The sequence below is a fragment of the Gigantopelta aegis genome, chromosome 8 (assembly GCF_016097555.1).
Source record: "Gigantopelta aegis isolate Gae_Host chromosome 8, Gae_host_genome, whole genome shotgun sequence".
Classification (NCBI taxonomy): Eukaryota; Metazoa; Mollusca; class Gastropoda; order Neomphalida; family Peltospiridae; genus Gigantopelta; species Gigantopelta aegis.
The window spans coordinates 65,785,767-65,798,907 of NC_054706.1; the positions used below are offsets into that span (position 1 = coordinate 65,785,767).

Sequence of the window (13,141 nt, forward strand, 5' to 3'; positions counted from 1 at the left end):
TTAGTATACTGTCCTTACAGCTATCAAGTATGTCACTTCATCTAAAACAATGAACAAATGTGCAAAGCCAAAGCTTCTTGGTAGGACTCATTTGATTACAATAATAATAACAGGCATTATGAGAGTACTGCTAAAGCAATACCTGTCCCCTAACGACCGGCCTCGGTGGCGTCGTGGCAGGCCATCGGTCTACAGGCTGGTAGGTACTGGGTTCGGATCCCAGTCGAGGCATGGGATTTTTAATCAAGATACTGACTCCAAACCCTGAGTGAGTGCTCCGCAAGGCTCAATGGGTAGGTGTAAACCACTTGCACCGACCAGTGATCCATAACTGGTTCAACAAAGGCCATGGTTTGTGCTATCCTGCCTGTGGGAAGCGCAAATAAAAGATCCCTTGCTGCCTGTCGTAAAAAGAGTAGCCTATGTGGCGACAGCGGGTTTCCTCTAAAAACAGTGTCAGAATGACCATATGTTTGACGTCCAATAGCCAATGATAAGATAAAAAAATCAATGTGCTCTAGCGGCGTCGTTAAATAAAACAAACTTTACTGTCCCCTACCGGGCCCCAACAATGTTTCGTATCTCCTAAGTTCATGGGCCATAACTCTAGTCACAAATGAGTAAATTGCCATGAAAGTCAAACTTGATCTGTAACCGTACATGATAAAGCTATACACATAATTTCAGCTCAATATATTTAAGACCTTGTGAAAAAAAAGGTCAGGAAAACTAATTTTCATATCTCCTAAGTTCAAGGGCAATAACTCCATCAAAAATGGGTAAATCACCATGAAAGTTAAACTGGATCTGAAACAGTACATGATAAATCTATATACAAAATTTCTCAATATTTCAAAGCATTCTAAAAACACATCCGGAAAACTATATGTGTGACAGTTGGACAGACAGACAGACAGACAGATGGACAGACAGACAGATGGAGAGACAGACAGACAGACAGACAGACAGATGGAGAGACAGACAGACAGGATGGAGATGAAACCTACAGTCCCCTCCGGTTGGACCAGTAGGGGACTAATAAGCCTGAATAATAACATTTGCATTATTATTCTGAACACAAAGCAAAATGCTAACATAAATGAACATTAAAAGATAAAGCAATTAGTGTTACTCTAGCTAAACATTTAACAGACAATAATTAAGTACATAAAATATCAGTTAAAGGATATAAAATATAAAATAAATTACCCATAATATGAAAATGTTATCAGTGAAGTTATATTAACAAAAAATAGCTTCATAAAACGATGTATATTAATAACTAGGAAATTACTTCAACATAAAAACAAATTTATAAAATATACATAAACATTTTATTTATATAGTTATGTTAAAAGATAACACATTTTCTAGGTGCAAAAACATTGGTTATGGACTAATCTACATTGTATACAACTAATCTACTAACAAACCCACTAGTATTTAATACATGTTTTAGTAAATCTACATCTTGATAAGCACCGTCTCTGTGGCTTTCATCTTTTTATGATAACAAAACAACTGAAGGTTCAGTTTTGATTATAAACCAGTATATATGGACACTTACTTTCAGTATATACATGTATTATGTATCATGTATCTTTTTCATTCTAATTCTGTTTATCATTTGGACATTTGAATTTGCATCAACACATTCATACTACTCAATATTTATTAGCATGTCCACATTTGTTTTGTTTTTCTTAGCCATTGATACATGTTATGGAATGTTAAAAACTGTGTTTGTGGAATTAAAATGAAAGGAAATTTAAGACAGGCTTTGCCCAAAAGTTCAGAGAGATTTGGATAGCAATTTGATCAATTAAGCCAAAAGTGAAATTAGAATTTTAAAAATAAATCTTTTAAAAAATCCAAAATATCATGTATTATCTTGCTTTTTAAATGTAAAACATCAGACCATTTTATCCAGACTTTTATTACTAGTCTGCCAGAATTTCTACTAGTCCGCCACTCTATAGGGCAACACAAATGCCCCCCCCCCTCCCCCATATGCTAGTGGTCTGGTCCGAACATCCTGACAGCCAATGGGATGGCCTAAAATTCTTCTACTGTATGCTCCCTGTAGTTCCGGTCATGTGACTATAACTTCCTTCTTTTCCCCTGAGCATGGGGGGGGGGGGGGGGGGGCGCGCGCGCACTTGTGTTGAGGACAGGTAATGTTGAAAAGAAAATATATTTAGATATATTGACAAAACAGTATTAAGGACACTTGATAGGTGATCAGCATCAAGTGGCAAACAATATCAAAAAGACAGACAGAACGTCAGACTGGTAGTTGCATTTTTTAACTCTTCCATCAGAATTTTTACTCTCATTTGGCAAGCGGGCAAGTACTTTGTGCAGCTCTGGTATTACAGTTAAACATAACTATATAGTCCTTCTCAGCTTCCATTAACATTGTTTTTTGTAAATAATATCAGTTTCATTTGATTGAGGGTGGGGAAGTAGAAGTGTCTTTTTTAAATAATAAAAAAACCACTATTTTTGTGTGCAATTTCAACAAAAACCCAATGGGTTTAGAAAATAGTATGTTTATAGTGCATACAACAGTAAGAAAATGATGTTCACTCCTGGGAAGAACTATTGAGGAGTAAAGAAACATGCCACATTATATATTAATTATTAATAAAGCATGTATTCTTGATCTTGAACATGAAACATTCCTTGACAAAGAAATTAGTAAAAGACATTCCACTAAGTAACAGGTCAACAAATACCTAAAACTGTTTCCAAATCCATTCATGCATACAGAAATGCAGAGAAACTGTATTTTGACCTGTCTAAATATTATGAATGTTGAAGATAGAAGTTCAAGAAGCATTCTTTTTTTTTTCTGAATATTATGAATGTACATATAAGTATAAGAAGCATTCTTCATTTTTTTCTGGATATTATGAATGTTAAATGTAAGTACAAGAAGCATTAATGTCTGAAGATTATGATTGTCAAATATAGAAGTACAAGAAGCATTCCTATATGTTGCAATTAGTACCTAAAAGAGTTGTATGATAAGTACAGACTATATTCGTCTACGTAAGTACTGAGTCTCTGTAGGTTACTTGCCATTCAAAGAACATAAGCTGATTAGCTTGCTACATGTTAGTGTGTCAGTTGAACTCTGCTAGGTGTGTGCAGGTTTTGTGAATAAACATACAGAGTTTTGCCTTCCCAGTAGGCCTAGTGGGCTGAATCTGTCGTGACAGTTGAGTACACAGTCGATTGGGAAGAAAAAAGACACGGTTTTAGGCAGTACACCTGGTAAACAAGACCAAAAAGAAAAAGAAAAAGGTCCCATAACATGACAAATCAAGTAACATCCACCATAGAGAAAATAAATATAATATATAGTGAAAAAGTGAGAGGAAGGAAAGTCCAAAGCAAAGTTAACTTAATTTAGATGAAACAGAAACTGGAGAGCATATATAAAGTCAGGAAAAAAACAACAAAACACACACACACATACACACACAGAAACCCCCAACAATAAATTAAACGGACTCAAAGAGATGGAATTTGGTCAGAGAAAAAATTATCTGGTCTTAACAGGTCACTAATTCTGAATGAGAAAATCACTGACATTTTTAAAAATGTATCTCTGCACAAAACAGAGTTAAAAGAATGATTTGATAATATCACGACTGCTCTTATATGCATCATAAATATATAAATTACAAGTAACGAACGTCATTTCATCAGTTTCCTACCATACGTTTTCCTAATCCAGGTCGACCACTGTGGTGATGGTAAACACCTTTCAGAGTCTTTAGTAACTGATAACAGAGTTATGTTATTAATAGTAATATTTTCAAATATTTTTTTCTAAAGGTGATAAAACAGAACCCTGTATTCTAACTGTATATATATCTTTATCCAGCAATCACTATATACACTGGCAAGATATGATGACTAGATAAATCTCTATATTTTCGGTAACTGACCAAAAATATAGGTCATGTGACAAGCCCAACTTGACTCGAATATTTCAGAGTAGTTTTCAATAAACATACTCTTTAAATCATTTGTTGAAGTATAGTAAATACAAATAACTTTTAGTTTTGCGATAACAATAGAAAACTTATATATTTATTTATGAATTAGAGTTTAGAAATGGTTTTTTAATGTGGCAGAATGTAGCTAGTGTCTTACAAAGAATGACGTCATACGGCAAAAGCCTTGCTAGGTTGACAATACTCGATTTGTGCACACAAAACTTGAATCAATAATGATTTTTCAAATATTCCTTTAGGATTGCAGGATAAAAGAAATAACTAGTTACTGTCTTAAGATATCAGCTTTATCCTGATCGGCAGAGCCTCGCTGCATTCGCCATTCTAACCTTCACAGGATAAAGCCGATATCTTAAAACAATAACCAGTTATTCCCTATACAGACAGACCTCATTATAACGACCACATTCGTCCTTGGGTCACTTTGTCGTGATATCGAAATTGCTGTGGTAAAAAATTGTTTTATTTAATGACATCACTAGAGCACATTGCTTTTTTTAATCATCAGCTATTGGGTGTTAATAGTAGCAAGGGATATTTTATATGCACCATCCCACAGACAGGATAGCACATACCACATCATTTAATATGCCAGTCATAGTGCACTGGCTGGAATGAGAAATAGCCCAATGGACCCAACGACAGGGATGGATCACAGACCATTATTAAATATTAAGAGTATTATTATTAATCAAGGCGCATTCATTGTCAATCTACTTTGTTTACAAAATGATATAAAACTAGTAGACTTGATTGTTCGAAGTTAATCCTTTAATTGAATGAGACTAAAGACTTATTTTCAAAAGAAATACACGTCTATGATTTAGCCGACATCGGTAACTCGGACATCATGTTACACTGTCAGCTCGCGAAGAAATCAAGGATGACAAACGGCTGTGTGTACTGCCAATGTGCTATGGCATCTGTGATTATGTAATGTCATTATAAAGAGGTGTTTTGAGACGTTGGATGCACATTTGTTCCCAATTTACTCGGTCGGTGTCGGAAGGTGTGAATTTCGGTGTAATGAACAGAATAATATTGATGTATGTTCGTTCCCGACATTTTGTGATCGGATGGTGTAAATGTCGTAGTAATGACGGTCGTTGTAATGAGGTCTGACTGTATATACATGTAACACTGAACTACAATGTAGGATCAGTTTTCGGTGACCTACTGACCTGGTCAGTTGGCAGCAGTTTGAAGTCCTCTGGTGGGTTTGCTATCACATATCGCTTGGAAGATGGACTCTTTACCGATTCATTAGTGTCACGGAACCGGTACAGTCCAATACATAGAATGCCATAATGTCTTAATGCATAAACAAAGAGATCACCATATTTATCGCCTTCCTGAAATAACAAGCAGAAACATGTAACAAATATGTGTGTCTGAGACATCAAAAACAGTTGCACTGATCTGACACAAGATTGGTTTTTGACATAGAAATCAGCATGTTTCCATAAGAACAAAGTGAACACAGAGAATAGATCCACCAAGAGGATTTGATCCTTTGACCCAGTGAGCTAACTCCCACCCTTTTGTGTACAAAATGCAACTCCTGACAGTAGCTACTTTACAAAGAATGTACCTTATTTGAATGCCCTAAATGGAGGTTCAATTATCCATTACATAATGACAGCAATATTAAAAGAATAATTACATCCTATACATGTATTTATGAATAACATACACAAATTTCATAGACAATGTTCAAAATAAGCATTTGTCCGTTTGTCCTGACAAGTGAAAAACTGCTCGGACAAGCAAAATGTACCTGAATGGTAGTCCTGTGGACAAGTAAAAATATTCAATGCAGTTTCAGTTTGAGAATTAAAAAAATATTGTCCTTGCACTTGAATAAAACAAACCAGTTATTTGGACAAGTGATAATATTGGCAGAGAAGTAGATTTCCAGGTGTACCTGTCCATTGGACTGGTACTAATTTCTGCTTATTTCTATTGCTGACAGATGTAAATATGTTTTTACCCCAAACTGTGCTAACGGTCCGTCGAACAGAGACACCTGGGCGACGCGACATCGATCCCGGTTTGCTAAAACTGTAGGAGTGCAGTAGCCTCCCTTCATTCCCGCACCTTCTGCTAGAATCTGCTCCAACTCGGGGGTGGCGCCACCAGTTATCAGAGTGCGAATTAACGTTAGAGCATTGTCATTGAAGTAACTCTGTAAAAGATGAGAGAAATTGGTGCCAAAGTAAGTCTATGAGAATAGGTTACATAATAATGAATGAATGAATGAATGAAGTTTAACGACACCCCAGCACAAAAAATACATTGGCTATTGGGTGTCAAACTATGGTAATTCAAAACATGAAGTGATGATCAACATCAATGTAACATAATAAGTCTAATTATGCATAAGGATTCAAACAGTTTTGTATTCTAGTAATAATACATTGTATTTATAAAGTAAAATACTGTAGATGCATTTCTTTTTGTGAATTTTTTTTTTTAATTTCAAGAAAAACAAAAATTGCAATAAATACATATGACAAATTATTATATTAACGATTAGTCACTAATTATCATATAATTATCATTAAACAAACATTTCTCTTATTTTCTAGACCAAATTTCTAAAGTTTGGTTTGTTTTATGACACCACTACAACACATTGATTTATTTATCATCGGCTATTGGATGTCAAACATTTGGTAATTTAGACATTTAGTCTTAAGAGAGGAAACCTGCTACATTTTCCATTTTTATATGTACCATCCCACAACAGGGTAGTACATACCATGGCCTTTGATATACCAATCGTGATGCACTGGCTGGAATGAGAAATGGCCTAATGGGCCCACCGACAGGAATCAATCTCAGATGGACCATGCATCAAGTGAGCACTTTACCACTGGGCTACGTCCCACCCCAAATTGTTAAAGATGCAGCTAGCTAGGACACAATATTTCATGTGAATTGTTGTCTTGTTCATATGTCAGTTTATGTAACTTTAAATTCATGTGAATGGCCAATTAGTTACATTGTAAAGTTTCAAACTTCAAAAGATAAAGTAATTTTTTGCAAGTTTGAGGTAACCAATTTAAAAATGCTAACATTTTCCAAAGTTTACAAGACAACATACATCAATTTCCAGGTTTTGGAGTCAGTAGTGAAGATATACTGATGTTAGTACAAGTCAACAATATGACAAAGTTTCTGTCCAAATAAGGTCTATGCCCATTAAACAGATATAAACACTGTGGTCTGTCTAATATAGGGCTAGCTCTGGCTCAGAATTTTTCTCTTTTTTAAACAAATTATCACTTAAACTTTAAAAATTGCGTAAACCCAGTTATTTTCTGGAAAAATATCAATTATTATTTGAAATTATTTTGCCAAATTGAAATAAAATTCTCCAATTGTTTAAAAAATTTGCAATTGGTGAATGTGACGATACTTTTCTCAAAATGACTTAAATAGATATATAGCATTGTGGAAATACATTCTTCATATATTTTGAGGTATTATTTATTTGGGCTATTTAGTAGGCCAATTGTCGAATAACATAGCAACATTCCTTTCTTTTGTTCACATGGACAGTCCTAATATAAAGAAATTCTATATAGGAGACTAACCGTGCTCATGAGGGAGTCGAGAACGCTGACAGCAAATGCTGTGCCACATGCAAACGGTTGAGTCATATATAACTCGGTGTCCGGATCATCATCATCATCCTGGTCCAAGAACTGTACATTCGAATCATTGGCTGTAATGAAAACATTTTTATTTTTTATGGATTTGGCAATCTCTGATTGAAAAAAACCCCTTATTTGGTGCCAAATTTGTCACATGATCAGAACGGTCACTCTATCTTTTGTTTCCACTAACTGTCGTCTGATATTTTGTCCTCAGTTACAGATATAATTGATTGTAACTGATGATTTTTACTTTCTGTCATTTCTGTCATTCTGTTTATTCAGCAGTTCTTATGACATATTGTAAACTTTTCATTTTGGGGGGATATCACCACTTATAAAATCAACGGAAGTGGTAGTGTTTAGCATTAAAATCATTCATCTTGGGTGCCCAATAATATATACACCGCCACTACAAAAACGAAACTACTTTTTATCAGTTGGCGATATTTTATCACAGCGATCGATTTATTCGATGAAGATGGGAATAAAAAATTAAAAAATCGACATTAGAGGATCACACAAACGTCTTTTTTGTTTTTCTTATATCTTGAAATCTTTATTAAAATAATAATATTAAAACCTTGATCAGTTCAGCAAAACTGGAACTGCCAGTGAATATCAGACTGATAACATCTTCGGTTCAATTCGTATAAACTTTTTGTAATCAAAATAAGGAGTATGTCTTTCCACAAAGTCTATCAACACACAACAACATGGTAACCACCAAACTGTCTCTCCCCCCCCCCCCTCACACCCTCCTTTGTTTTCATTATTTTTTTTTTTGAAAGGTGTGGTGCTGCACGGCCGCCCTCCTTTAATTTTCACCCAGTGAGAACACTGGCAAAGATGACAGAAAAACTAAGTGAAAATACTTGTTATGTTTTCAGGTAAAAAAAACAACCTTATAAATTTAAAGGTTTATTTATTAAATGTGGAAGTGTTTGAAAGCAAAATAAATTTAACATTATTTGTCACAAGAAACAAAACCGTGTAAGTCACTATTTATGGTGGAAGCTACCTTATCACAAACATAGATCATTAACATTGGACAATAAAAGGCTAATATATGTAGCATTCTACTGTATGTACTAAATTGTTTAAGTCGCAAACTCTAGTTTAAACCCATAAAAATAGACAATAAGTAAGGTTAACCTACAAACATGTAACACGTCTAGATAAAGTTTTGATAGAGTGAAATAAATATCTGTAATGTTGCAACATGGAAATAGCCTCTAAGTTGAACTATAGAGCTCATCTCTATAACCGTTACTTCTTAGAGGCACATGCATTTTTAAAATTTACAAAAAACACACCATATTTCTTGGTATTACAAACAACAGGATTATCAGAAACACTTCAGAGGTACAGAAATGGATAATCTAAACAATAAAATATAAATAATATCTGATTTCAATTATCAAAAACTGTTTTAATTTCGAAAAATGTATTGTAGTGTTTACAAACCAGGGTCTGTCATTTTAATGCATACCTAGCTCTGTGATAAGTGGAACATTTGAACCAGAAACAGAGCCTCTTCTTGAAGAATTTGATGGGCTGCCAAGGGGAGAGAACCCTGAAGGGAGAAAACCTGAAATAACAAAAAGATACATAAAGTTTTACATTCACCATAAATATCATTACTAAATGGCAAACAATATTTTACAGTTACTAACATGTCAATAAGCTGGCATCAACCAAATGTTAAATTAGAAAGAAAAATCATTTTGTAAAACATTTTTAGTATAACTATCTTTGATGCGAGTCTATTGAATTTTACTTGCAGTTAACACAAATACCATTACACCTGTCATATAAAATAATGTTAGTACCCCTCATTCTCCAAGCAGTCATTTATAGAACAACCCAAATTAATTGCTTAAAAATAAACTTAAGATCCTTTTGATGAGACCAGAACTGTCATATTTAAAAGAAAAAACACCATTAAAATTTAAACAAACCAGGATATATTCCAAAGATACTCAAAGTTAAAGGATATGAAAAATATGCATTTAATTTCCTATCAACAAAGATATTGTTTGTATTGAGATATGAAAAACCAGCACCTAGCATTTTAACTTAGTAACTGGTTTAACGTGTCCATATACAACTAGGGTTTCGAACACACCTATTCCGAGTCCGGCTTCCGATAGGATCGGGGGTCTGACTTGGGAAAGGGATAGCATTTTAAGATATCTGCTGAGACACTGATACCAGTAAAAAACAGATTCCCTGTAAATATAATCATTACCTGTGCTCACTACGTTTGAGGACTGCATGAAACAGATTGCCTGTGAATAGTAATCATTACCTGCGCTTGCTACGTTTGAAGACTGCATGAGACCAATACTGTCATCAAAGGTCATCGCTTTGATGTTGAGAGAACACAAGATGGCCTCTTTGTCCACTAAGTTGGGATCATCTACGTTTTTGTCTTTTGTAGACACTATCACACACATATCACAAAGGTTGATGTTCACTGCTCGCAGGTTGGCTCGGTTCAATGGAAGTCCCTGAATATCAAATATTAATAGGTACATGTATTCTGAGAGTACTGCTAAAGGAATAAATGTCCCCTATACCGGGCCCAAAAATTTTTTGCATCGCCTAAGTTAAAGTGCTATAACTCTGTGAAAAATAGAGTTTAACTTAACAGTCCTGACTACATTTTATTCTTCTTTATATATCCCAATATACAGACATGATATTAAATTTGTAAAAATTATTTTAGTAATGATATGGACCAATAGGGAACAATTTGTTTCACCATTTGATTAATATTAAGTGTTTTTTTTACTTTTGACAAAATAAGTCACAAATATGAAGACATAATTTACATTGATGTAGTAATGGACTTAAATTGTTACACTATTAGTTAAGTCAAAGAATCGAGTCAAGTCAGAATTATGTTTTAATTATTTTAAACATTTTTACCAAATCTCTTAAATACAGAACAAATTGGTCTCACATGCAAGATGGACAATTTGGGAAAGTTCTGGAGAGAGTTCCATTCTTTGCGGATGTAATCAAGATTGCCAACGACGATGATGACATGCTTCAGCTCATTGTAGTGAAAATTGCTGGCTCGCAGTGGCATCACCAGGTTACGCAGACCAATCAGAGGTGATGCAGCATCGGCAAACACACACACTATCACGTGGTTGTACATACCAGACAGACTGGCCTGACTTCGATCCTGAAATCACAAAATAAAATATATGTAGTTATCTAGTTATGACTTTAATTAACATAGGTCTTTGTATTGCCTTGTAAGTATACCCTATTCCTTCATCAAACCTTTTTTTTGTTAGTGGTTAAGTCAGTGTGTTTTACAGTCCACACACACACTTCAAATTATACACGTAAACATTGCAATCATAATAGCAGAAAAACAAAACAAGATATCTAATTATAATTATAATATGTTTTAAAATTCACTGACTTCAGTTTCCAAGGTATGTATATTTCCTGCAAGCACCAGTGGTGTTTTCAGGATGTCAAGCGCTCATGAACTTTCTGACCGATATCACTGTCTTCTATCATATAGCATTCATGTAAAGTTAGATGCAAAAACCAGCCTAGCCCTTCTGAACAGGTCTTTGGATGATCAGAAACATATTGGAACTGGCCTTGGTGGTGTCATGGTTAAGCCATTGGAAATAAGGCTGGTAGGTACTGGATTCACAGCCCAGTATCAGCTCCAACCCAGAGCAGGTTTTAATGACTCAATGGGTAGGTGTAAAACCACTACACCTTCTTCTCTCTCACTAACAACTAACAACTAACCCACTGTCCTGGACATACAGCCCAGATAGCTGAGGTGTGTTCCCAGGACAGCATGTGTGAACCATAATTGGATATAAGCATGAAAATAAGTTGAAATTAAATGAACATATTGGATTTGTCAAATTTGATAATTTGGGATGTCCAGACCAGTCTATCGTAATAGGGGGAAACGCTATTAGTTGGAGTTCAGGTTAAGTTGAAATGAAATGATAATTTAAGCAAGGAAATTTTAAGTAATGTGCAATTTAATGATTAAAAAAGTTGTAATTGCAAAACATATTTTACATTGACGATATTATCTAGGGTTAGTGTCTTTAATATTGGTTTGTAAAATGTTGCAGTCTTTAATTCTTTCCAAGCATTTTGTTAGTAGTAGATTATCAATAAAACAAAAGAAAATAAGTTTGTTTTATTTAACGACACCACTAGTGCACATTGATTGATTAATCATTGCCTATTGGACGTTTTACATTTGGTAAAAATTACACATATAAAGGATACTCCCCGAGTGTCTTGTGATATCATAGTTTATCAGCACAAGTTGATAAAAGTATGGAATCTAAGGCTTGCCGAGGATTTTATACTTTTATCAACGAGTACTGATAAATTATGATATCACAAGACACAAGGGGGGTATTCTTTTTATCATCCATTATCATTCTTTTCATTTGCGACAGTTGTAAACAATGTCAGTAATGTGGGTTGAATGTCAGTGGTAGACTCATTAACTAGCAGAACAGCAGTGGCGTGATGTCACTAATGGTAGGTTTAGGGCTGAAACAAACACAGTACATAACAAAACATTGTCTTGTGATTAAAATTTGACCAATCAAGATTATAAGAAGCGATATCGCAGGAGATATCACAAATTAGAGTGCCAGCGATATCTCCTACAAAAGCCTTTAATGGATGATAAATAGTCTTAGAAAGGAAGGAAGGAAATGTTTTATTTAACGACGCATTCAACACATTTTATTTACAGTTATATGGCGTAAGACATATGGTTAAGGACCACACAGATATGGAGGGAGGAAACCCGCTGTCACAACTTCATGGGCTACTCTTTTTGATTAGCAGCAAAGGATCTTTTATATGCACCATCCCATAGACAGGATAGCACATACCACAGCCTTTGATGTACCAGTCGAGGTGCACCGACTACTACTGGGCTACGTCCCGCCCCAGTCTTAGAAAGGAAACCTCCTACACTTTTCCATTAGTACCGGCCTTGGTGGCGTCGTGGTTAGGCCATCGGTCTACAGGCTGGTAGGTACTGGGTTCAGATCCCAGTCGAGGCATGGGATTTTTAATCCAGATACTGACTCCAAACCCTTAGTAAGTGCTCCGCAAGGCTCAATGGATAGGTGTAAACCACTTGCACCGACCAGTGACCCATAACTGGTTCAACAAAGGCCATGGTTTGTGCTATCCTGCCTGTGGGAAGTGCAAATAAAAGATCCCTTGCTGCCTGTCATAAAAGAGTAGCCTATGTGGCGACACTGGGTTTCCTCTAAAAACAAACAGTGTCAGAATGACCATATGTTTGACGTCCAATAGCCGATGATAAGATAAAAAATCAATGTGCTCTAGTGGTATCGTTAGTGACAATGGATTTTGTATATGCACTTTCCAGTAGATAGGACAGTACATACCACAGCCATTAATAAA

At 35.1% G+C, this 13,141-nt stretch overlaps 1 protein-coding gene across 4 annotated transcripts in view; it reads right to left on the reverse strand.

The window, feature by feature from the left end:
- The window catches only part of LOC121378274 (calcium-activated potassium channel slowpoke-like), a 137,838-nt gene that overhangs the window by 8,505 nt on the left and 116,192 nt on the right, over positions 1-13,141 (reverse strand). For 3 of the 4 annotated variants that reach the window (XM_041506359.1, XM_041506357.1, XM_041506356.1), the window contains 6 exons: positions 10,656-10,883; positions 9,999-10,200; positions 9,180-9,278; positions 7,628-7,758; positions 6,019-6,213; positions 5,210-5,380 (listed from right to left, as the gene is read on the reverse strand). In XM_041506359.1, coding sequence (XP_041362293.1) covers positions 5,210-5,380; positions 6,019-6,213; positions 7,628-7,758; positions 9,180-9,278; positions 9,999-10,200; positions 10,656-10,883 — 1,026 coding nt within the window. Of the gene's footprint in view, positions 1-3,175; positions 3,277-5,209; positions 5,381-6,018; positions 6,214-7,627; positions 7,759-9,179; positions 9,279-9,998; positions 10,201-10,655; positions 10,884-13,141 lie in introns of all 4 variants that reach the window. The other variant, XM_041506358.1, reaches the window with a different exon arrangement.